The sequence below is a fragment of the Gorilla gorilla genome, chromosome 6, assembly GCF_029281585.2.
Source record: "Gorilla gorilla gorilla isolate KB3781 chromosome 6, NHGRI_mGorGor1-v2.1_pri, whole genome shotgun sequence".
NCBI lineage: Eukaryota > Metazoa > Chordata > Mammalia > Primates > Hominidae > Gorilla > Gorilla gorilla.
The window spans coordinates 110,960,141-110,986,006 of NC_073230.2; the positions used below are offsets into that span (position 1 = coordinate 110,960,141).

A 25,866-nucleotide genomic window follows, 5' to 3' on the forward strand; every position below is an offset into this window, starting at 1 on the left:
AAAAAGAACATAAATGATAAGCTTAACTCAATTTTAAAATACCTCCTTTATCATGTTAATTTCCTATATACCAACTATTGACTTAATACACATACAACCTTCCTCTCATAATTTCATTTAGTGTGGTTGCAATGGGTGGGAATAAGAAAACTAGACCAGTGCTTCAATTTTACCAATTCATATAATCTGCTTCCATCAGAAGAAAAGCTAAAGGTCATTCCAGTTGCCTATCATCAATGAAGAGACAGGTTAAGCCCATCTCAAGTCCATTTCACCTACAGAGATTTTCAACAGTCCTTAATATCTACTATGTCCAAGGTTAAGTTAAATTACCATTCAATATATGATCATAGTAGTATTTTCAGTCAATGTTGCAAATATTTTCCAAAGACGATAAAAACTGAATTATTATACCCTTAAGGAAATAAACACTTCTCATTAATCTATTAATCTCCCTTAGAAATTATACAGACATATTTTGCACACATACACACACACACACACACACACACAAAGTTTTGTTGTCAATAAGAATTGGGTTTATGGCTGAGCCCAGTGGCTCATGCCTATAATCCCAGCACTTCGGGAGGCTGAGGTGGGTGGATCACCTAAGCTCAGGAATTTGTGACGAGCCTGGTCAACATGGTGAAACCCCATCTCCACTAAAAATACAAAAATTACCCAGGCATGTTGGCAGGTTCCTGTAATCCCAGCTATTTGGGAGGCTGAGGCAGGAGAATCGTTTGAAGCCGGGAGGCGGAGGTTGCAGTGAGCCAAGATCGCTCCACTGTACTCCAGCCTGGGTGAAAAAGAGAGACTCCAACTCAAAAAAAAACAAACAAAAACAAAAAACAACGAACTGGGTTTATATAGGAAAATGCAATTATTTGCTTACCTTTTAACTCATCATACATGCCTACATTTCTTTCAACGGAACAATGAACCTAAACACATTCAGCCAATCAAACCTATAGTCTACTCTGGTTCTGGCTATACAATGCTTATGCACCCTAAACACAAATTTGGGATTTAAAAATAATAAAAATCAAAATGGTACTTTTTATATTTTTCATTTAAATTATTACTTCAAAACTCAATATACAAGAGTTCCCACTTCTAGAAATGATGGGAGTAATGAGAACCAGATTATTCCTCTCCATTTAAAAACTAAAAAGTTAGAAAAAAAATGAAACATTTTCAGATATTGGGTAACTGATAGCACATCCCCGAAAGAGTGGAAACAAAAAGTGAGCCCTATGATTGTCCAAGTGTGCTGTCTGCAAAGTTTCCAGGATGCAGTGCTAGAAGGGGAAAACCAAAGACCAGAAGTACCCCTACACTGAAAAGCCAGATTTGAGTATTCAGAGATACCAAGGTGGCTAGAATTCCTAGAGCAAAGTATCCAAAGAGGAGAGAGCTGCACAGAGTTCTGTAGCTCTGTAGAGGATTCCCCTTAAGTCTTCAGTTGAATATTGATTGGCATATGCAATGTAGGAAAAACTACCTGAAGCAAGGGAAAGAATCACCAAAAGGAGCAGGAAGACCAATTACAGCTTCAAACAACATAGAATACAAAATGTCTGGCATTCAAACAAAAATTAGCAGGCATATAAATAAACAGGAAAATATAATTCATGATGAGGAGACAGAATCAGACCCACAAATGACAAAGATGACAGGACTTGTAAACAAGGATATTGAAACATCTATTATTAAAAACATTGCTAAAAGAAATTAAAGACTCAAATAAAAAGAAATCCCATGTTCATGGATTGAAAAACTTAATATTGTTAAAATTTCCATACTACCCAAAGCAATCTACAGATTCAATGCAATCCCTATCAAAATCCCAAGAGCATTTGTGGCAGAAATAGAAAAACTCATACTAAAATATATATTGAATCTTAAGGGACCCCAAATAGCCAAAGCAATTTTTAAAAAGAACAACAAATTTGGAGGACTCACACTTCCTGATTTCAAAACATATTACAAAGCAGTAATCATAACAGTGTGATATTGGTATAAAGATAAATCAACAAATGTAATAAAGACCCTAGAAATAAACCCTCATGTATGTGGTCAAATAATCTTCAACAAGGGTACCAAGACCACTCAACAGGAAAAGAACAATCTCTTCAAAAAATGGTACTGGGAAAATGGGATACAACAAAAAATGAAGGTGGACCTTTATCTTACACCCTCTACAAAACTTAACTCAAAATGGATTAAACACCTAAACATAAGAAATAAAACTAAAAAACTCCTAGAAGAAAACACAGGAGAAAGCTTAATAACCTCTGACTTGGCAATTATTTCTTGGCTGTAACACCAAAAGCATAGGCAACAAAAGCAAACATAGACAAATGGGACTACATCAAACTTAAAACCTTTTGTTCATCAAAAGACACAAAAGGCATATATTTTTCTCCCCTGCAGAATGAGAGAAAATATTTGCAAATCAGAAATCTGGTAAGAGGTTGATATTCAGAATATATAGATGACTCCTACAACTCAGTAACAAAAAATCAAATAACCTGATTTAAAAATGGGCAAAGGATTTGAATGGGCATGTGCCCAAAGATGATATACAAATGGCCAACTAGCACACAAAAAGATACTCAACATCACTAATTATCAGAAAAGTACAAATCAAAACCACAAGATATCACCTTACATCCATTAGGATGGCTATCATAAAAAAAAAAAAACAGAAAATAAATATTGATGAAGATGTGGAACAACTGGAGCCTTTGTGCACTGTTGGTGCAACTGTAAAATGGTATAAAAAGATTAAAAATAGAACTATCATATGATTCAGCAATCACATTTCTGTGTATATATCCAAAACAATTGAAAGCAGAGTCTCAAAGAGATATTTACACACTCATATTCATAGCAGCACTATTCACAATACGCAAGAGGTGGAAGCAGCCCAAATGTCCATCAATCAATGAACAAAACAGCACATACATATGACAGGATATTATTCAACCTTAAAAGGGGCAAATCTAAGAGTGTTTAAAAAATTGTATGTATATAAAAGTATGTGTGTGTATGTGTGTTTAAATCTCTTTAAAAGAGAACTGACTAAAGCTAAAAGATCAACAATATTGTTTGGGATTTATAATATACAGCACAAATAACAGCACAAAGTTTCAGAAAGGGGAAACAGTATACTGTTAAAAGGTTCTCATAAAATATATGAAGTAGTTTTTTTACTCAAAAGTAGACTGTGATAATGATGTATACTAGCTACTACAAACAAAACTACAAGAAAAAAGAGCTATAGGCAAGTCAAAAAAGGTTATAAAGTCATAAAAATACTCAAAGAATCCAAAAAAGGTAAAAAGAACGGATGAAACAACAAATAGCAAGATGATAGACTTAAACCCAATCATATCAATAATCACATTAAATATAAATGGTCTAAATTAAAAGGCAGAGATTAGGAAACTGGATATTAAAAAGGAAGACCCAAGACCCAAAAGCAAGACCTATTTTTATGTGTATCTGTCAGAAACTCACTTAAATATAAACATAAAAAGGTAGTAAGAAGATGGAAAAAAATATCATGTTAACACTAACGAAAAGAAAGTCTGAATGGCTATACAAAGTAGATTTCAGAGCAAAACATATTACTAGGATTAAAGAGGTCCATTTCACAATGATAAAGGGATCCAATTCACCAAGTAATTATAACAATCATAAATATGCATGCACCTAGCAATAGAACTTCAAAATACATAATACAAAAATTTAAAGAATCGCAAGGAGAAATCAGCAAGCTCACATTTATAGAGATTCAATACCATTTTTTCAAAAATTGATAAAACAAGTAGACAAAATCAACAAGGATATATAGAAGACTTGAACAATTCTATCAACCAACTTGACTTGACTTTTTTTTTTTTTTTGAGATGGAGTCACCCAGGCTAGAGTGCAATGGTGCGATCTCACTGCAACCTCCACCTCCCAGGTTCAAAGGATTCTTCTGCCTCAGGCTCCTGAGTAGCTAGGACTACAGGCACGCGCCACCATGCTCAGCTAATTTTTTGTATTTTTAGTAGAGATGAGGTTTCAACATGTTGGCCAGGCTGGTCTCAAACTCCTGATCTCAAATGACCCGCCTGCCTCGGCCTCCCAAAGTGCTGGGATTACAGGCGTGAGCCACTCCACCCAACCTTGATTGACATTTATAAATTATTCCATCCAATATTCTTTTCAAGTGTGAATGAATCATTTGCCAAGGCAGACCATAATCTGGGCCATAAAACAAGTCTCAATAAATTAAAAATGATTCAAAATATACAATGTATGTTCTTTGACCAGAGCGAAATCAAGTTAGAACTAAGGAAAAAATATCTGAAAAATCCCCAAATATTTGGAAACTCATCTACATACTTCTAAATAACCAGTGGAGTCAAAGAAATCACAAAGGAATTTATCAAGGATTCTGAACTTCAATGAAAATGAAAACATATCAAAATTCGTGAGATGTAGTCAAAACACTATTTCGGGGAGAATTTTATAGAATTAAACACTCATTTTCCAGAAGAGTAAATGTTTCAAATTATGAGCTAAGCTTCCAACTTAAGATTCTAGCAAATCAAGAGCAAATAAAATGCAAAATAAACAGTAGAAACAAAAATAATAAAGACGAATAGAAACCAGTCAAATTGAGGATAGAAAATCAACATAGAAAACTAAAAACTGGTTCTTTGAGAGGATCAATAAAATAGATCAATAAACCTCTAGCCAGGAGACTAGGAGAGAAAAGAGAAAAGACATCAGAGTCAGAATGAGAGACAGGACAGCACTATATGTCTTACAGATATTAAAAAGATTAATAAGAAAATGTCATGAGTAACTTTATGCCAATGAATTTAACTTTACATTAAACGAACAGATTCCTAGGAAAATACAAACTATCAATGCTAATTCAAGAAGAAATAAACTGAGTTAAGTCTTTATCTATTAAAGAAATTGAATTTGCAGTTAAAATCCTCCCCACAAAGAAAAACTAGAGCCTACCAAGCCTACATCTGCAAGTCACTTAGTATTGTCTGAAGTTTAAGATACACGGAAGGATCAAATATTTATTAATTATCATGTGCAGACACTAAGGATATAATTTTGATATCAGTATGTTGGTATTTCAGCAAAATTATCCTGAAGGAAGCTGTGGGAAGAACTGATTCGTATAAGGCTAAATTAAAAGGAAATAAATGACAATAATTTGGGGACAATAATGAGGGTTTGAACTAAGTGCCAATGGTTGTTTTGTTTTTTCTTAATTGTGGGTGTTGGGACGAGGCATGATTGAAAGATAGATATTAGTAGACAGAGAACCAGATGAAGTGACTGAATGGCAATTAAAGATATGGAGAGTAACAGAGTAAGGACACCACATGACTCCTGGCTTGAACACTAAAAGAACCCTCATTAAGGTTGGGCATTGTGGCTCACGCCTGTAATCCCAGCAGTTTGGGAGGCCAAGGTGGGTGGATCACCTGAGGTCAGGAGTTCAAGACCAGCCTGGCCAACAAGGTGAAACCCCATCTCTACTAAAAATACAAAAATTAGCCGGGCATGGTGACAGGCACCTGTAATCCCAGCTACTCGCAAGGCTGAGGCAGGAGAATTGCTTAAACCCGGGAGAAGGAGGTTGCAGTGAGCCAAGATCGCACCATTGCACTCCAGCCTGGGCAACAAGAGCAAAACTCCGTATCAAACAAACAAACAAACAAAAAACCCCTCATTAAGATAGAGACTACAAGAGTAAAATAGATTTAGGAACAAGAAGATAGGTTTATTTTTCAACAAATGATATATTCATACATTCAGCACCCAAAAGACACACAATAGACAATGGGATATATGGAATGAACACACAAGAAATCTGTGTAGATAAATCAGCTTGCTCTATCCCCCAGGATTACTTGCCATTAAAGCATTCCCATAACTATACAATTAATAGCTTTTCCTTGTCAAAGAATTTTAGAAATAAGTAAGAAAGTAGTTAAGAGATTTGAGAAAACAAGTTCCTCTCCCTATACACTTAATTCACAGCACTGAAATCCTACTCCATTTATTTTTTTCATTGTCATTTCCAATAGCAAAACCTTATTTATGCATTCCATCGGGTTTAATGAGTTTGACGTACTTTCTTCAGAAAAAAGTTGATAATATGAAGCTCTTTTCCTATATTTTCCCTTCTTTTGTGTGGGTAAAATGATTATTCAACTCTGCCTGTTGAATCCTATTGCCTCCCTTTAAGGTTTTATTTGCTTGTTTGCCATTTTCTGGCTTCTCTTATTCTATCTGGGAATTGTTATTTTAAAACCTACACACACACACACACACACACACACACACACACACACACACACACGCCTGCTCAACTCAGTCAAATAACTGCAACAACCACTTTTTGAGCTAGTCTTAGAAATCAAGAATATGTCAAGTGCTTTACATATATTATCTCACTTAATTCTTAAAATCTCGCAAAGTAGGTAACTCCATTTAAAGAATAAATAAAACTGAACCTCAAAAATATTACATAATGAGTCCAATGTCACACAACCAGTGATGGCAGTATCAGGACTTGAACCTAGGTCTACAGAGCACCAAAACTTGTGCCACCTAATTTTCATAAATTTTTTGGTATCTGTAACAAATCCTATACAAAAGGTCTTACAAAAGTACTTTCATTCATGCAACAAATATGAGTGCCTACATGTCTTTAAAATTTCTGTAGATATACTTTTAACAGCCCCTTTCTTGTACTGTTTTTGCAACTGGAAAGCTGCATACTATGCACTTTTCCCTTTACTTCCTCTCATTAAATGTCAAATTTAATCATGTTATGATTATTATCAGGTAGTGGTTCAGCCACAGCTATTTCCTGCCCCAGTTCCTGTTCAGTACCCAGAATAAAATCCAGCATATTTTCATTCCTAGTGCTCTAAAACTACCTGTTCCAGGAAGCAATCAGTTGTTCTCATCTGAAAACTCACTTCTATATTTTGTGTCACATTAGCAATTTTCTTGAGAATAACAAAGTGGACTAAAAATGCAGTTTTCCTAAATGTCACTTAATATTTTCCACTTAGTCATATGATTCTGGTCATCAAGTGATGTTTCAGATTTGTAAATTTAATGTATTTATGGTTTGGTATTAATCTGAGAAGAAGATAGAAGCACGAGACTTTCTCAGATTTTCAAGGGCAGTCCCAATTTAAAACACACTGGCCAGGAGTGGTGGCTCATATCTGTAATCCCAGGACTTTGGTAGGCCAAGATGGGAAAATCACTTGAGGTCTCTAGCCTGGCCAACATAGCAAGACCCTGTATGTAAAAAAAAAATAAAAATTAAAACATTAGTTGGACACAGTGGTGCATGCCTGCAGGTCTAGCTACTCAGGAGGCTAAGGCAACAGGATTGCCTGAGCCTGGGAGTTCAAGGTTACGGTAATCACACTACTGTACTCCAACCTGGAAGACAGAATGAGACCCTGTCTCAAAATAAAAAAACTCTGTCCCACTATCATGTATCAAGTAGGGATTAAGAAAAGACAGTCAAAATATATGCAAAGGGGAGTTCACAATAATGACTCCATGTGGCTACAGATTAGGTAAAGGGGTTAAGGGATGGCAACCATCACTTTGGAATTCTTCTTTGAGTCTTAATTTGAACTGGGAAAGTAAGTATTGGAAGGTAAATATTAAATAAACATGTAATAATGGACAAACTGCTGAGGTTTTCCTATAATTTTAGTATCTAAGTATGCAATTTCCAATTATCAAAATTGGGTAGTACTCACTTTGCCCAACCACATTTACACACCATTATCATTTAAAGCTGGCCTTCACACATACATTTTATACAAAGCTACAATTACTTACCATTCCCTCAACAATCCATATTTCTGTTCTGAGACTCTGCCTCTTCCTGTTCTGCATGGAATGCCCTCTTTCTCCACCTACAAACACCACCTTCAGACCTTTAAGGCTTCAGTGGTAGCTCCCCTGAAACCCAACTAGTTCTCTCTTAAAATTATTTATTGTTTCTTTTGTATTCACTGCTTTCTATGTGCCCGTACTTTATATATTTTATTTAAAGCTTAATGTCTTCTTTGAAGTATTGCCTTTTCCATTAAACAGATAAGGAAACTGATGCTAAAAGAGGTTTGGTATTATGTTCAAAGTCACAAAGCCTGATAGGAATTCAAATCCAGACTGTCTATACTTTAACTGAATTCTTGTCTCAAGAATTATTGGGACCACAAGCATTTTGGATTTTGGATTTTGTAATATTTGCATATACATAAAGAGATATCTTAGAGATGGGACTCAAGTCTAAACACAAAATTCATTTATGTTTCATTTACACCTTATACAAATAGCCTGAAGGTAATTTTATATAACATTTTAAAATAATTCTGTGCATGAAGCTGTTTTGACTGTTTTTTTGTTTTGTTTTGTTTTTGTTTTTGAGACGGTGTCTTGCTCTGTCACCCAGGCCGAGTGCAGTGGTGCGATCTCGGCTCACTGCAACCTCCACCTCCTGGGTTCAAGCGATTCTCCTGTCTCAGCTCCCGAGTAGCTGGGACTACAGGTGCATACCACCACGCCCAGCTAATTTTTTTTGTATTTTTAGTAGAGACGGGGTTTCATATTGGTCAGGCTGGTCTTGAACTCCTGACCTCAGGTGATCCACCCGCCTTGGCCTCCCAAAGTGCTGGGATTACGGGCGTGAGCCACCGCACCCAGCTTGACTGTAACCTGTCACATGAAGTCAAGTGTCTTGTGGCATCATCTTGGCACTCAAAAGGTTCCAGATTTTAGAGCATTTCAGATTTTCAGTTTACAGATGCTCAATCTGTATATATTGTATTATCGTCATTTGTTCAAATATCTATTTCTCCCATCAAATGAATGCTCCTCAAACACAGAAGGTGACTCCATCCCTTTATCTTCAGCAAAATCCAATAGTGCCTATTATACAATGATCTCAAAGTGTTACTGTGTACAATAGTGGATTCAATTTACGGTTTTGCAGCGTTATTTTCCACTGAGTAGTCTCCTACTATAAAGTCTCCAAGAAGCCAATTTTATTGTGGTAATAAAGTATAATGGCTTGGAATGTAGGCTTTGGAATCAGACTGCTTAGGTGTGAATCTCACCTCTACTGACTCATTAGTGAAGAATCTTGAACAAATTAGTTAAACTAAGTCTTGGTTTGCTCATCTATAAAATGACAGTAATAAGTACCCATCTCACAGGACTAAAATGATTAAATAATATACAAGTAGTCCAACTATTTTCGAGTTTCATTTTATCCACATGACACCCTAAATTCTCTTCAGTTTAGTGAAGGTTTTTTTCATTACATATTCCTTGCAATTTTGCATTAAATGGACCAGCCAAAAAAAGTTCATGGTTTAAAAATTGGGCGGGCCACCTTCTTCATTTTTAGGGCCAACTGTCCAGTGCCAGTTTGGGCTCAAAAAAAGTTTACTCTTGGAGGCTTGACTATGCAAGAGTGCCCCCATTGTATACTATACTTGTTTACTCACCACATTTTCATGCTCCACCAGAAAGTGGTCAAAATTGGAACACGAAAACTCTCCACCTCACTAACACCTAACTTAAAACTATCAGATGCATTCAGACAGCCAGTCTGTGTGGGAGGCAGGCTATTTCTGGGGCAAAAATATTTCCTGGAACCACCGTTTCTGGCCCCAGACATGGCTCATTCTCCGCAGACCTCCAGATTCCTCTCCTCTACGTTATGAAGGTGGAGCCACTACAACTGATAACGCATATCCATTTCCTTCTCTTAAAATTTGCAGTCCATACACCATATCCAAGTTAGGATTTCAAATTGTTATATTGTTTTGTGACTGTTTAGGCTAAAGTGCGCAGTTTCCAGACTTTCAGAATTCCCCTTCCAATATTAAAAATATGGTGAAAAAAGCCCAGTTTGAAAGAAAATAAACTTTACAAAAATACCTGAAAACAAGATCAAATACTAAGTCTCTTGCCAAAGTCTTGGAGAAAAAAAAATGAAAGAAACGTTTAAAAATGGCAAAAGCTAACCAAAAACCTTAAGATTAAAGTATCACACCTGAAAAGTAGTCTCAAAGCAAGGAGGATATACTATTAACAAAGAAAGCAACCGAAAACTACAAAATATTTAATATTCACCATGAATTTCAAAATTACTTGGCATGTAAAGTACACACTGAGATTAATAAATTGTTCCAGATTCTGCACTGCCCAGGTTAGTATAAGGCAGTTCCTTGTTTTCGCCACGCTAAAAATAAGAAGGGTGACAGATTAGTGACAGAATGATCCCTGAAGTTACACAAGGAGGTGCTGAGTTAGAAAGCCATGACTCGAAGGACAATACCAGAATGCTGGCTGTCAACACTGGGCAGATAAAAACAAGAAAAGCTGAAGCATGCTGATGGAGCACGGTATTGTTTCCAGACGGGAACTATCCCTTAAGGCCCATGCCTAGCATCTCAGCACCCACTCCGCCGCGTTGGGATCAGAAAACTCGACTGCCGCCTGCTGAGAGGGGGCAGGGCAGCGACCCTCCTTCCACCTCCTCCAGCGCGCGAGCCGCCGCCCCCTCCCGAGCCCGCTCCTCCGGCCGCTAGCTGACGTCTCCCAGCCCGCCGGGCTAGCCACCCGAGACCCCTGAACGCCCTTCCAGGACCCGACGACCCCTCAGCACAGCGCCAAGGGAAGGAAGCAAAGGACAGGGGCCTGGAAGCGGGGCCCGAGGGGCGGGTGGCGCGCTGGGCTTCGGCCCGTCACCATCAAGACTTGAGGACCGCGCGAGCTCGGGAGGAAGGCGGCTGAGCCTCCGCCACCGGCCAACTGATGAGAGGGGGTCGCGGCTGACCCCGGCCCTCAGGTACGGGAGACTGCCGGGAAAGTCGCCGGCGACGGAGGGCGACGCGTTGGCCCCGGAGCCCCCACCTCCATCCCGACGACCGCTCTCCTCCCTCGTCCCGATCCATCCTCGAAATTCTGTCAGAACTCGACGACCTCCACACTGCCCACCCGAGCGCGGAGGTGATGCCGCTCTTACCGTAGGAGCGGGCGCCGCGCCGCTAGGAGGCGGCTGAGGTGCGCGCGGGAGACTCCGGAGCTAGCGCCGCCGCCAACAGAGCCCAAGTAGCCACAACGAGGCTGCCGGCGGGCGCGCTGCCTCCAGAGGGTTGCCCCACCCCCTCTCCCGCAGGATTTTGCGCCGGAGCCTGCAGTCACTGCGCGCGGGCAGGGAGGATGGGAGGAGGGGCGGGGCGTCCCGAGAGGGCGGAGCTGAGCGCCGGCTGCTCTGATTAACATCTGTGGGCCCAATGGGAGCACGGAAACTCCAGGCTGATCTTGGACTGACTTCCCTACTAACCCGTGACAGTAGAGAGGCGGGACCAATGGGTCTTTTTATTGCCGCCTTTCTGTCGAACCCGAAAGTAAGGAAAGGTCGGTTGGTTTGCACTGGCGGACAAATGGTCCAATTACCGCGGAAAAGGGACCTCTGAATCCAGATTGGCGTCCTCTCTACCTATAGGGGAGGCTCAGGGGCGGTGAGAACCAGCCCCGGATGTGGGCGCGGCACTGAGGTAGAACTGAGAGATCCTCTACCGCAGTCGTTTGAGGAGGCGGAACTGAAGTTTTTTCTTAATTATCATGTGACGGGTTCTGGATTTAATGGGGGGAAAAGGGCTGAAAAGGACAAGGATCCAAACTGGCGAATTTGCTGATCTTCGCGTCCCTCTCCGCTTTCCGGCCGGCGGCGCTGCCAGGTGAGTCTGGGTCTCTGCCCTAGCCCGCACCGTACGCCGGCGCTGGTCTCCTGATGCTTCCGTGGGCTGTGCGGCCGACCCTCAACCCATCACACAGCCAGCCCCAAACGTGCACACGCCTGCTTGGCTCCAGGGCTTCTGTGCGCATCCAGCAGGAACCGTGTTAAACTCCAGCATGTGCTGGGCTCACAGCCCATGAAAGGGGAGCGTCCGGGTGGGGCGCCGCGAGCCGACTGTCGGTGTTTGCAGAAGGGCAAGTATAGTTTAGGAGCGTCCTGAAGTTCCAGGGGCAAATAGGCCCCCAGATGAGCTAAGTTGTAAGCAGAACGCTGTTCCTTTGGCCAAGGCTGTTGCTGCACGGGCTTTTCAAAAGCGACTCATTATGAAGAAGAATAAATATGTGGGCTCATGAAGCAAAATTATCTTTGGGATGAGGCAGGTTCACTTGGTAGACTACTGGCAGTGGCGAGAGAAGGGAAATGGGGGCTGATACCCAGCTGCGGGCTATGTGGGTGGGGCTCTATATATGTCCATACAGGGGTAACTCCGAAGGTTTTAAAAATAAGTAAGGAATCATTAACAAATATTTAACTGTCTTCCTAGTGCCAGAAATAACCACCTTAAATGGGAAACATTTTAGTTGAGCACATTTTTGGAGTACGCACCTGCCCCTCTCTTGTGGAGAGAATAGTAGGAAACATAACGACTGCTCAAATTGATGAAGACGTAAATGTAAAACTGGGATCGTATGTCATCGTTGTAGCTCAGCATACAGGCGTACAATCCTTCAATCGTCATTTAAGTATCAGCAGTGCTTCCTCATTGAGGGTATTTCCGTGCAAGAACATAACAGAATTTTGTTGCATCCCACATTATAAATCTTGTAGGCACAATAAGATTGTTACTTGCATCCTTTCACCTCCAGCCCTAAAGCACCTGTGGTAAGTGCAGCCAAATGTAAGAAAAAAATGAAGCTCGTCTTATCCGATGGCAGATGGAACAGTTAGGTTTAAGCAAGTGTATAATCATAAACCGTTTTTCAGAGGTTCACGAAAACGGCCTGATAGATTGGAGGTGGGGATTGTGCAATTTACGGGATGAAATCCATCCATGGTTATTAATCAACACACGCCCCTCCAACCCTGCTTCCAAATTCAGTCCCACATCCCACTGTATGGCAGCCTCTGGCCGGGAAAGGAAACCAACACAGAAAAATGCCTCCTGAGAAGCAAAATTACTGCAGTATGAAGCCTCTGCCAATTAAGTAAATAAGTTTAAGTGCCACTAGATGGGTATAAGGGAAAAGAGGTGAGTTAGGAGACTCATACTTAACTGTTGAAATAGAACAGATGTGTCCTCTTGCACTGTGATAGCCACCCACTATTTAAAGTAGTAGAGATGTTGCACAGTACATCAAAGTTAGTTCTAAAATATAATTGAGCACGCTAATCTAGGGTATTTGGCTCAATTAGCCAGTTCCTTCACCTTTTCCCTGTTACCTTCCTGCATCTTTCCTCCTACCACGCATGCTTTTGTTCCTATCCCTAGCACCATCTGATCTTTTTCTCTTTCCATCAAGTATCCTCTCTCATCTTCAGTGTCATTCCCCATTGGCTTATTTCTGTTTATAGTCATAAATTCTTCCTTTCCTGAAAATTTCTTCTTTCAGTTTCATATACCCTATCTTTCATTTTCTCTTCTCCAAATGCCTCAAAGGAATAAAATGTTCTCAATTGTTTCCATTTCTTGGTCTTCTGTGAACTCCTTACCCACCTGCATGCAGTCTGGCTTCTGATTTCCCATTCTACTTATCCTTTTTCCAAGTGGCCATAAAGGTTGGTATAAAAAACTTAAGTAGAGGAACATATCATAAACCTATATGTGAAGATTAAATATAATAAATACTATCCCAAGCTGTTTTATGCATTCATAATCAAAATTCTAGGTTTTCAAGAATCAGCAAATTTAGCATTGAAGAACTGTAAGGGCAAAATAGAAAATATTCTAGAAAAGAGGCCGGCGTGGTGGCTCAAACCTGTAATCCCAACACTTTGGGAGGCTGAGGTGGGTGGATCACTTGAGGTCAGGAGTTCGAGATCAGCCTGGCCAACATGGTGAAACCCCATCTCTACTAAAAATACAAAAATTAGCTGGGCGTGGTGGCGCACACTTGTAATCCCAGCTACTTGGGAAACTTAAGTGGGAGGATCACTTGAACCCGAGAGGCAGAGGCTGCAGTGACCTGAGATCGTGCCACTGCACTCCAACCTGAGTGACAAGAGTGAGACTCCGTCTCAAAAAAAAAAAAAAAATTCTAGAAAAGAGAACAATGAGTAGATACTAGGCCTTCCAGATATTAATACATTCCTAGAGCAACACTAAGTCATATAGTATTAGTGCAAAAGAGAAACATATAGATCAATGAGGCAGAATAGTGATATAAGAAATAGTCCCCAAAATTTAGCATCTAATAATCACAAAACATCAAAAGTTTATTAGGTGGTCCTGATTATTGAATGGATAACAAGTAGTTTAAAAATATATATATATACACCACCAATCAGTGAGACTATTGTTAAAAGGAAAAAAACTATTATACCAAGAAAGATATTTGTAAGAATTTTTGAGAAAATAAGTGAGAATTTAAGAATATAAGTTTCAAATTATATGAAAATCCAGTGTTATCAGTGCCTTTTATATTATATAGCCCAACAACCTCTTTACAATCTTTTTTTTTAGACAGTGGTCTCACTCCCATCGCCCAGGTTGGAGTGCAGTGTGCAACGGCTCACTGCAGCCTTAACTTCCCGGGTTCAGGTGATTCTCCCACTTCAGCCTCACGAGTAGCAGGGAATACAGGCACGTGCTACTGCACCTAAATTTTTTGTATTTTTAGTAGAGACGGGGTTTCGCCATGTTGCCCAGACTAGTCTTGAACTCCTGGGCTCAAGAGATGCACCTGCCTTGGAGTCCCAAAGTGTTGGGACTGTGGGTGTGAGCCACTGCACCCAGCCACTAAAATATTAATTCTACTTTATATTCTTGTGATTTTTATTAACCATTCCCTCCTTTTATTGATGGATTGATTGATTGAGACAGCATCTCACTCTTTTGCCTAGGCTGGAGTGTAGTGGCATGATCTCATGGGTCACTCACTGCAGCCTCGACCTCCTGGACTCAAGCAATCCTCCCACTTTAGCCTCTCAGTAGCTGCGACTACAAGGTGCATAACACCACGCCTTGCCAATTTTTTTATTTTTTGTAGAGACAGGGTTTCACTCTGTTGCCCTGGCTGGTCTGGAGCTCTTGGGCTCAAATGATATGCCTGCCTTCTCCTCCCCAAATACTGGGATTACTGGCATGAGCCACGCACCCTTCCCATTCCCTTCTTTTAAAACTCTCTCTCTTAGCTTGATACCCACCTTTCACTTTTTCACTACTTTGAATGCTTTTTTCTTTGTACCCCTTGAAATTGAATGAAAAATTAGATTTGCAAATGTATAGGAAGATTAAGAACATCTTTGAGGTGCAGGAATAAAGTTGTAAGTGCCTGGACTCGAGTGATAGCACTGAAAAGGAATCACCTGACATTTTGAATAGAGCTTATACAGTAGATATACTAAAAATTGTATTTTGTCATGGGCTGTAAGGAATGGTGGATATAATGTCAATGATCACTAAGTTTTAGAGGATTTGAAAGGAAGAATAGTAGAATGTTTTCAAAATTAGGAAGTCAGTTGGGAAAGAACCAGTTTTGTTCACTAGGAATGGAAGTGATACTTTTTTTCTGGTATCAAAACAATCTTGACTTTTTCTCCTTCTCTTAGGGTATATTTCCTTTTTTCCGATCCTGCAACAGCCTCTTTAAACTGTTTAAATGAGAATGTCCTTGGCTCAGAGAGTACTACTCACCTGGCTTTTCACACTACTCTTCTTGATCATGTTGGTGTTGAAACTGGATGAGAAAGCACCTTGGAACTGGTTCCTCATATTTATTCCAGTCTGGATATTTGATACTGTCCTTCTTGTCCTGCTGATTGTGAAAATGGCTGGGCGGTGTAAGTCTGGCTTTGACCCTCGACATGGATCACACAATATTAAAAAAAAAGCCTGGTACCTCATTGCAATGTTACTTAAATTAGCCTTCTGCCTCGCACTCTGTGCTAAACTGGAACAGTTTACTACCATGAATCTATCCTATGTCTTCATTCCTTTATGGGCCTTGCTGGCTGGGGCTTTAACAGAACTCGGATATAACGTCTTTTTTGTGAGAGACTGACTTCTAAGTACATCATCTCCTTTCTATTGCTGTTCAACAAGTTACCATTAAAGTGTTCTGAATCTGTCAAGCTTCAAGAATACCAGAGAACTGAGGGAAAATACCAAATGTAGTTTTATACTACTTCCATAAAACAGGATTGGTGAATCACGGACTTTAGTCAACCTACAGCTTAATTATTCAGTATTTGAGTTATTGAGATCCTTATTATCTCTATGTAAATAAAGTTTGTTTTGGACCTCATTTTTCTACATGACTCTTGAATAATCTGTTGTATGTGGTCAATATCTAAAGTAACTAAATATAAAACCTTTAACCTACATGTTTGGGCCAGGCGAGGTGGCTCACACCTGTTATCCCAGCACTTTGGGAGGCTGAGGCGGGTGGATCACTTGAGGTCAGGAGTTCAGGACCAGCCTGGCCAACATGGTGAAACCCTGTCTCTACTAAAAGTACAAAAATTAGCCAGGCATGGTAGCGGGCGCCTGTAATCCCAGCTCCTTGAGAGGCTGAGACAGGAGAATCACTTGAACCCGGGAGGTGGAGGTTGCAGTGAGCCAAAATCATACCACTGCACTCCAGCCTGGGCAATAGGACTAGACTCCGTCTCAAAAACAAAACAAAACCTACATGTTTGAATAGAAGTTTAATATACCATGGCTGTATTATGACCAAAGTAAATGGCCATTTGTGTTTCTAAATTATGAAGGAAAAAAAACCTGAAACAGGGATGCCACTTCGTATTTACATTTAGAAAGAATCTGAGTTTGACAGATTTTTATCTAGGCTAAATTCACTATTACCTCTACCTTCTGGTTGGGACAAATAATTCAGAGATGGCATGTTAAAACAGAGCAGAAAAGCCAGGCGCACTGGCTCACGCCTGTAATCCCAGCACTTTGGGAGGCCAAGGCGGGCACATCACAAGGTGAAAAGATCAAGACCATCCTGGCCAACATGGTGAAACCCCATCTCTACTAAAAATACAAGAATTAGCTGGGTATGGTGGCGGGCGCCTGTAGTCCCAGCTACTCAGGAGGCTGAGGCAGGAGAATCGCTTGAACCCCAGAGGCGGAGGTTGCAATGAGCTGAGATCACACCACTGCACCCCAGCCTGGCAAAAGAGTGAGACTCCATCTCAAAAAAAAAAAAAAAAAAACAAAAAAACAGCAGAAGCCTGCCACTTCCTAAAGTTAGGGAGACCCTATAATCCTGATTCTGTCAGGACAGGCCCAGTTTATATACCTATTGTCCTGGGGTCTCAAGGAATTAGTGCCCCCTCACAATTAGAAGTGTCTTGAATTGAGAAAGCATATTATCACCCTCCCAAGGTACTAATCAATTCCAATGAAGCAGAGGTGACAGTACTTATAAAAATTCCAAAGAGGTTGAAGTGTCTTATAACCCTGAAGCACGATGATTGTTCTTACCCTATGCAACCCTCACTTTTAGCTTTAAGAGAAATCTAAAGTGATTTTTTCTCCGTTTTAGAAAAATCAAACAAAAAAGTGATTTCTGGCTTACTGATACAGAAGGTCTAGTTCTCCCTTGTAATAACAGATAACATAAGTTTCACAATACAACAGATTAATACAGCTTAACTCATTAGGCATTTGAAACTAGAGAGCTAGGCTAAATAAATAAAAACTAATCAACTGCAAATGTTTTCATCTTATAATTGGCAATAATTAGTATTTTCAGTATGTAAAAATAGGATTGAGAATAGTTAGTACTGGGAACAGAATGTTCCAGGCTTGATCAGATACCTCTAACTCAATTGAGAGATCCATACTTTGGTTTATGGGATCTATCGTTAAATAAATTCAAAGTAGAAGAAAGCTTACATCTCTCTAAGAAACCAGCCAAGAGGATTTTGGAGTACAGGGAAAAGGAAAAGAAGGGATGGCACCACAGCAAACAATCAGCTAGGCCAGGAGTCAGCAAAATTTCTCTGTAAAGGGCTTCTCAGTAAATATTTAGGCTTTTAGGTGATGTGGTTTCTTTTGCAACTACTGAACTCAGTCCTTATGGCAGAGAAAGCAGCCACAGACCATGGCTATATCCCAATAAAACCTTATTTATGGACATGAAATTTAAATTTCAAATGATTTTCACATCACAAAATATTTTTACTTTTGTTTCAACCATTCAATGGCATAAAAACCATTCTTGCCTCACACACAATAGAAAAACTGGTGGTGGGTTAGATACGGCCTACAGGAGGTAATTTGCTGACCCCTGTGCTAGGCAATAAAAGCATAATGGAATTCTGTATGAGATGTTAAGAGGAAAGGTAGAACAGGTCTCTTGCTCCCCCAAAACAGTTCTACGAGGAAGGAAGAGAGAAATTAAGTAAGAATTGTATGTAAACTGCAACACAATAACCGACCTGTTTACACAAGCGTCAATGAATTTTAACAGCATCTGAAGGATTCCCAGAAAGTAGAACTGCCGCACTAAATAAACACTTGAAGCAGCACAATAAATTATCATGGATAGTGCAATACACACATCAGTGTGTTACATTAAAACATTACGTAATGAAAGACATTAAAGATAGAAATCATGCTTACAGGTAGAAAAATCAAAACAAATGGACTAATATGTAAACAATTAGTATTGTACAAAAATACCTTCCTAGGTTTTAGTTATAGGATTCTTCCTTTGTATTACAGAGATATTTACCAATGACGTTTTTTAAGATTAAACACACAATGCCTCATGAAAGAAACTTAAACATCAGAGGTTCTTACCAAAGCCGATTTTTTCTAGGTTAGCATGGATGTAACTCACTCTGGTTTGGGCAAAAGATCTGTCATCAACAATCTGAGTAAAAGCAACCTGTGCACAAAATAACTTTTTATAAGACTTGAAACTATGACAAGGGGCCGAATGTAGTGGCTTACACCTGTGGTCCCAGCTACATGGAAGGCTGAGGTGGGAGGATCGCTTGAACCCAGGAATTCAAGATTACAGTAAGCTATGATCATGCCACTGCACTCCAGCATGGGTGACAAAGTGAGACTCTGTCTCAAAAAAAAAAAAAAAAAAAATGGCTGAGTGCGGTGGCCCACACCCACACCTGTAATCCCAGCACTTTGGGAGGCCGAGGCAGGTGGATCATCTGAGATCAGGAGTTCGAGACTAGCCTGGCCAACAAGGTAAAACCCTGTCTCTACTAAAAATAGAAAAAATTAGCCGGGTGTGGTGGCAGGCACCTGTAGTACCAGCTCAGGAGGCTGAGGCAGGAGAATCACTTGAACCTGGGAAGCAGCGGTTGCAGTGAGCCGAGATAGCACCATGGCACTCCAGCCTGGACAACAAGAGTGAAACTCCCTCTCAAAAAATAATTTAAAAAAAACATTCAAATGATCCAAAACTTAGTAACATTTCACGAACATAGGGACCAGATATGGTAGCCTCAACCAAACATGTAAAACATGAACACAAATCTGCCAACAAAGAGCCTTCAAGCACCAAGAAAAATATTTGTACAAACCTTCAATTAGTAAGAGATCTATCCTTGGGTTCAAGCTTATTGCAATTTTAAAAGTGATTAACCTGCGGGACGTGGTGGCTCACGCCTGTAATCCCAGCACTTTGGGAGGCCAAGCCAGGTGGATCACGAGGGTCAGGAGTTCGAGACCAGCCTGGCCAACATGGTGAAACCTCGTCTCTACTAAAAATACAAAAATTAGCTGGGTGTGGTGGCCGGCACCTATAATCCCAGCTACTCAGGAGGCTGAGGCAGGAGAATTGCTTGAACCCGGGAGGTGGAGGTTGCAGTGAGGAGAGCTCGCACCACTGTACTCCAACCTGGGTAACAGAGCAAGAGTCCGTCTCAGAAAAAGAAAAAAAGTTATTAACCTTATAAATTTGGTCATCTGGTTTCCACTTTGCTTTTTCACAGTGTAGCAAATAAGAGGGAACTATTGACTAATGAATAGAAGTGATAGCCAAAGGAGAGGAAACCATAGAATCATCTTTATACAAGGGCAGGCATATCACTATGCACCTGAGTCATCAGGAAAATCAATTAATTTCTCTTTATTAAGAGGAAAATTATCAGAGTCCTTTCGGTGTTATATAAACAAGCCACAAACTACCAAAGGAGTTTTCCTTAATGTTGATTGGTCATGTTTGCCCAGTAAACATCACTATGAGCACAAAGTATTATTGGTGTCCTTATACTTAGTGGCATAAATATTAAAAGATGCAGAGGATTGGGTTTGGTGGCTCTCACTTATAGTCCCAGCACTCTGGGACGCCAAGGTGGGAGAATCACTTCAGACCAGGAGTTCCAGACCAACCTGAGCAACATGATGTAACTTGAGGTCAGGAGTTCGAAACCAGCCTGGCCAACGTGGTGAAACCCTGTCTCTACTAAAAATACAAAAATTAGCCGGTGTCATGGCACACACCTGTAATCCCAGCTACTCGGAAGGCTGAGGCAGGAGACTCGCTTGAACCCAGGAGGTGGTAGGGTTGCAGTAAACTGAGATCATGCCACTGCACTCCAGCCTGGGTGACAGAGTAAGACTGTCTCAAAAAAGAAAAAAAAAAAAAGAAGTTACAGAATTTTAGAACAGGGTGGAAAAGGATAGCACATCTCTTCATTGTAATGATGGAGAAACTAAAGCCCAGAAAAATAATTTTAGCCCATGGTCACAGATAAGTGGAGGAGTGGGACTCCAAATGCTATTTCCACAAATATGTCTCCTGTTAAAGGAAAAAATAAAAAACATCAATGGAAGATACCAGTTATCAAACCCTGAAGATACCACTGGGTTACAAGCTTTTCTGAGGGACCTGCCTTACACTTCATGTTTCTCATTTTGCATTGCCCTGTATTCAAGTCAGCCTGTCATACTGTATTACACCATAAGGCAATTGTCATCTGTCTATCCTTTTGCCTGTCTACCACTATCACCTATACATGACCGTCACAAATTTATAATTCAAGTATATCAAGAACAGGAAGTCTGTGATAAGACATGATTTTGAAATGCCAGCTTGGGAAAAACAGTGAACTAGGAAGATTGTTTTTGATGTTCACCTGCCTTCACCATACCTTGCCTTGACCCCCTCATGAAACTCCTCCTCACTCCTGCTCCTGCCTATCCTCTGCCCCAAATTAGAATAATACAAAGAAGAGATAATTAGTGAGGAAGGTGTGAAATGACTGGAGTGACCCAGCACAGAACTCTTTTAACTATTCTTTTGACTATTTTAATTCCAGAAGCAGAAGCTAACATGTAAAGTAGGTAGAGTAAGCCAGGCAATGTGCTAAGTAAACATTTGGCATGTTCTGTCACTTAACTTTCACCACAAATTAACAGAACACATAAGTAATTTTCTCAAAGTTATACAAGTGTGGCTTTGGTGGGTTTTTTGTTTTTGTTTGAGACAGGGTCTCACTTTCACTTGGGCTGGAGTGCAGTGGCCTGATCATAGCTCACTGCAGCCTCGAGCTCCTGGGCTCAAGCCATCTCCCCACCTCAGCCTCTGGAGTAGCTAGGACTACAGGTGTGTGCCACCATGACTGGCTGTTTTTATTATTATTTAGAGATGGGAGTCTCGCTGTGTGGCCCACGTTGGTCTCAAACTTCTGGGCTCAAGTGATCCTCCCACCTGGGCCTCCCAATGTGCTGGGATTACAGGTGTGAGCCACCATGCCCAGGCTTATTCCCTTTTAATGAACCTCAGCTATATTGCTACAAATGCCCGCAGTCAAATATCGTGGCTGGGAGCAGTGGCTCATGCCTGTAATCCCAGCACTTTGGGAGGCTAAGGTGAGGAATGCTTGAGCCCAGAAGTTCAAGACCAGTCTGGGCAACATGGTGAAACACCATCTCTACAAAAAATTTAAAAATTAGCAGGGCGTGGTGGTGCACACCTGTAGTCCCAGCTACTCGGGAGACTGAGGAGTGGGAGGGTCACATGAGCCCAGGGAAGTCAAGGTTGCAGTGAGCCTGGGCAACAAAGTGGGACCCTGTTCCTAAATAATAAAGTGGCTTTACAGATTTTACAGAAGGACTAACTGTATGAAAATGTGCGACCTTTATGTCCTCCTTCCATTCCTGCAGTGGAATGGATATAGACTGAAAAAAACTAGGGCAGGTTGTCATCTTCAGTATTTTCAATTTTTGAATTTTTTTAACATGAGTAGGGAAAACCACAAAAGCTTAAACAGAATACCTGTCTGATAACCAGACTTTATCTACCAATTAAGACTTAAAAATGTGAAATCCTGCCTCAGACTCTGAGATATCAAAGTGCTTCTTATGTAGCCAGGCATGGTGGCTCACGCCTGTCATCCCAGCACTTTGGGAGGCTGAGGCAGGAGGAATGCTTGAGCCCAGGAGTTCAAGATCAGTCTGGGCAACATGGTGAAACACCACCTCTACAAAACATATAAAAATTAGCTGAGCATAGTGGCATGCACCTGTAGTTCCAGCTACTCAGGAGGCTGAGCTGGGCAGATCACCTGAACCTGGGAGGTTGAGGCTGCAGTGAGCTGAGATCGTGCCACTGCACTCCTGCCTGAGGCTCTGTCCCAAAAAGATAAATAAAGTGACTCACGCCAAAGAGGGAGAACCTGTCTCAAAAATTAAAAAAAAAAAAAAAGTGCTTCTTATATTTGCCATTTTAATCATTTTAGGAATAGTTAAAATGTATCTTTAGTTTGCAATAATTTTCAGTGTATCTCCAGAAAAACCAGTTGAAGGAAAACTGTTGGGTAAGTTTCACGGGTTTTACAGGTTTATTTCTACAATACTGACTCTCTCCAAGCTGCCCAACAGGCCTGGATATCTAATAGTTACCTTCTTAAACTTTATCCATAAGAGTTTTGGTTAGACTGCAGTACAAAACAAGAAACTTGGTTTCTTTATAGTATCTTCTCATCTAACTTGTCTCCACTTTTCTTTCTGTTGCAATCCTAGAATTACATTTGAAGTCAGACTGACTTTAAATTATACAAACCTACAGAGGTGGGAGGATCACTTGAGGCCAGGAGTTAAAGTTCAGCCTGGGCAACATAGCGAGACCCTGTTTCTACAAAATAAAAATTTAAATTTAGCCAAGCATGGTGGTGGGTGCCTGTAGTCCTAACTACTCAAGAGGATGAGGCAGGAGAATCACCTGAGCCCAAGAGTTTGAGGCTGTACTGAGCCATGATTGTGCCATTGCACTCCAGCCTGAGTGACAGAGCAAGACTGTCTTTAAAAAGAAAGGAAACCTACCTAACTTTCCCCCACCCCTAGTGTACAATATGTTCCTTCAAGTATTTATGGAACACCAAGTATACAACATATTAGGTGTTGGGGATACAAAGTGATAAAATTCCTAACTTCTAGCTCATAGTTTAGCTACAGTCCAACATGTACTTAATATGTATATTTAATGCTCTGAGCAGAGGGCAGCAGACAGATTTGGGTCTATACCAACTACTGGGTGAGGGGACAGTTGGAGATGTGCCCTGTAAAGCCTATAAAACCCTGTACTGTAAAGCAGGGGTCCCCAACCCCCTGGGCCATAGACTGGTCCCAGCCCATGGCCTGTTAGGAACCAGGCAACATAGCAGGAGGTGAGTGGGGTGCAAGTGGGCATTACCACCTGAGCTCCACCTCCTGTCAGATCAGTGGCATCATTAGATTCTCATACGAGCGCAAACCCTATTGTGAACTGCACATGCAGTTCAGATCTAGGTTGCACGCTGCTGAAAATCTAATGCCTGATGATCTGAGGTGGAAACCATCCCCCACCCAACCCCTGTCCATGGAAAAATTGTCTTCCACAAAACCGGTCCCTGGTGCCATAAAGGTTGGGGACCACTGCTGTAAAGACAGTACAGGAGATGATGTCTGAGTTTTGAAAACAGAAATAAGATTTCACTATGTTGTATTCCAGATATTTATTTCCCCAACAAAGGCAAAGAATTTTCAAAGTTCACAAAGGAAATGGCAATGACTGCCATCTGGTAAAGTGGAAAATTGGTCACATCAAATAGAAGAAATTGTGTTACATGAAGCTGGAAAAGGAGGGCCAATAATAAAGGCTCTTCAGTGCTATGCTAAGCATTTGACCTTTATTCTTTAGCAAAGGAGAAGCCAAGGAGTACTTCTACAAAGAATAATAATTCTATATTTTAGAAAGGTTAAATCTGTTGGTAACACAAAGAATGGAATGGAATAATGAGGGAAAGGGCACAGGACTAGAACACTTTAGGGTATTTTGAATCCAGGTGAGATGAACATCTACTACAACTGTGATGTGACAAGAGAGCAATAGATGAATTTTAAGTATTTCTGGGATTGACTCAATATCATAACAAATTGGACACAGGAACCAGGCACAGTGGCTTACGCCTCTAATCTCGACACTTGGGGAGGCTGAGGTGGGCAGATCACTTGAGGTCAGGAGTTCGAAACCAGCCTGGCCAGTATGACAAACCCCATCTCTACTAAAAATACAAAAATTAGCCAGGTGTGGTGGTGCATACCTGTAATGTCAGCTACTCAGGAGGCTGAGGCACAAGAATCGCTTTAACCCAGGAGGCAGGGGTTGCAGTGACCCAAGATCATGTCACTGCACTCTAGCCTGGGCAACAGAGACTCTGTCTCAAAAAACAAAACAAAACAAAAGGACACAGGAAAAGAGAAAAATCAAATTACTATAAGGTGATTATTAAGGAAGACAGTGATGACAATAACCAAATTGGGAGGAAAGAAACAGCTAATGCTTGAGGGCAAGGCAAAAAATAATTTAGATTTGACCATATGGATCATTAGAACTAAAGTGAAAAACCAGGCTGACTGAAGTTGTGGGATCCTGAAGGTAGCTCAGGGACAGACTGTAGAGGCCTAAAGGAAAGACCATGGAGACTGCCTTAAATAGTGGCAGACAGGCAAAAGAATCCTTCCAAAGAAACTGAAAAACAACATGAAAAAAACAGGTCATAAAGAGTTTTAGGAGTAAAATGATAGTGCTGCAAGGGTCAAACAGAAATACTAAGAAGTGCAGCCACTGGATTTGGCAGTCAAAAGGTAACCTTTGAGAAAACCATTTCAGCGTACATGTGAGGATTTAAATGAAACTGTAGTGAAATGAGGAATAAATGGAAGATGAGGAAGTGAAGGCAGACAGAAATTTCCAAGAACTTACGAAGAAACACAGCACAAGAGCATTAACAAATGCCAGACTTAAGATAAAGGTATTTTTAAAAACGACAGATTTGAGATGTTTCAGGTAAAAATCTGGCTTAGCTGACAAATAAAATTTCAAGAAAAAACTTTGGGTTGGCGGGGCAGAAGGATCAAACTGTCTGTCCAAGTTAAATTTATCAACACTGTATTACACAACATTTGTGACTATAATATTGTTTGTTTGAGACTGAGTCTTGCTCTGTCACCCAGGCTGGAGTGCAATAGCACAAACTCGGCTTACTGCAACCTCCACCTCCCGGGTTCAAGCGATTCTCCTGCCTCAGCCTCTCGTGTAGCTGCGACTACAGATGCGTGTCACCACACCCGTCCAATTTTTATATTTTTAGTAGAGATGGGGTTTTGCCACGTTGGCCAGGTTGTGCGACTGTAATACTAATTTGCCTCTGAGTCTGCACACTTAGTAGTCCTTTTTTTTTTTTTTGAGACAGAGTCTCTGTCACCCAGGCTGGAGTGCAGTGGCAGGATATCTGCTCATTGCAAGCTCTGCCTCCTGGGTTCAGGCCGTTCTCCTGCCTCAGTCTCCCGAGTAGCTGGGACT

At 40.7% G+C, this 25,866-nt stretch overlaps 2 protein-coding genes across 8 annotated transcripts in view; one reads left to right on the forward strand and one right to left on the reverse strand.

The window, feature by feature from the left end:
- Positions 1-11,485, reverse strand: part of PHTF2 (putative homeodomain transcription factor 2) — a 183,985-nt gene extending 172,500 nt beyond the window's left edge. For 2 of the 7 annotated variants that reach the window (XM_055392514.2, XM_055392513.2), the window contains exon 1: positions 11,105-11,315. The gene's annotated coding sequence lies outside the window, so the exon portion shown is untranslated. Of the gene's footprint in view, positions 1-10,992 lie in introns of all 7 variants that reach the window. The other 5 variants (XM_055392515.1, XM_031013329.2, XM_055392512.2 and 2 more) reach the window with 4 other exon arrangements.
- On the forward strand, positions 11,458-16,344 carry TMEM60 (transmembrane protein 60). Its single transcript, XM_004045641.4, has 2 exons — positions 11,458-11,822; positions 15,650-16,344. The coding sequence occupies exon 2, from the start codon at positions 15,700-15,702 to the stop codon at positions 16,099-16,101; it is 402 nt and encodes a 133-aa protein (XP_004045689.1). The 5' UTR covers positions 11,458-11,822; positions 15,650-15,699; the 3' UTR covers positions 16,102-16,344.
- Positions 16,345-25,866: the final 9,522 nt, after the last annotated feature.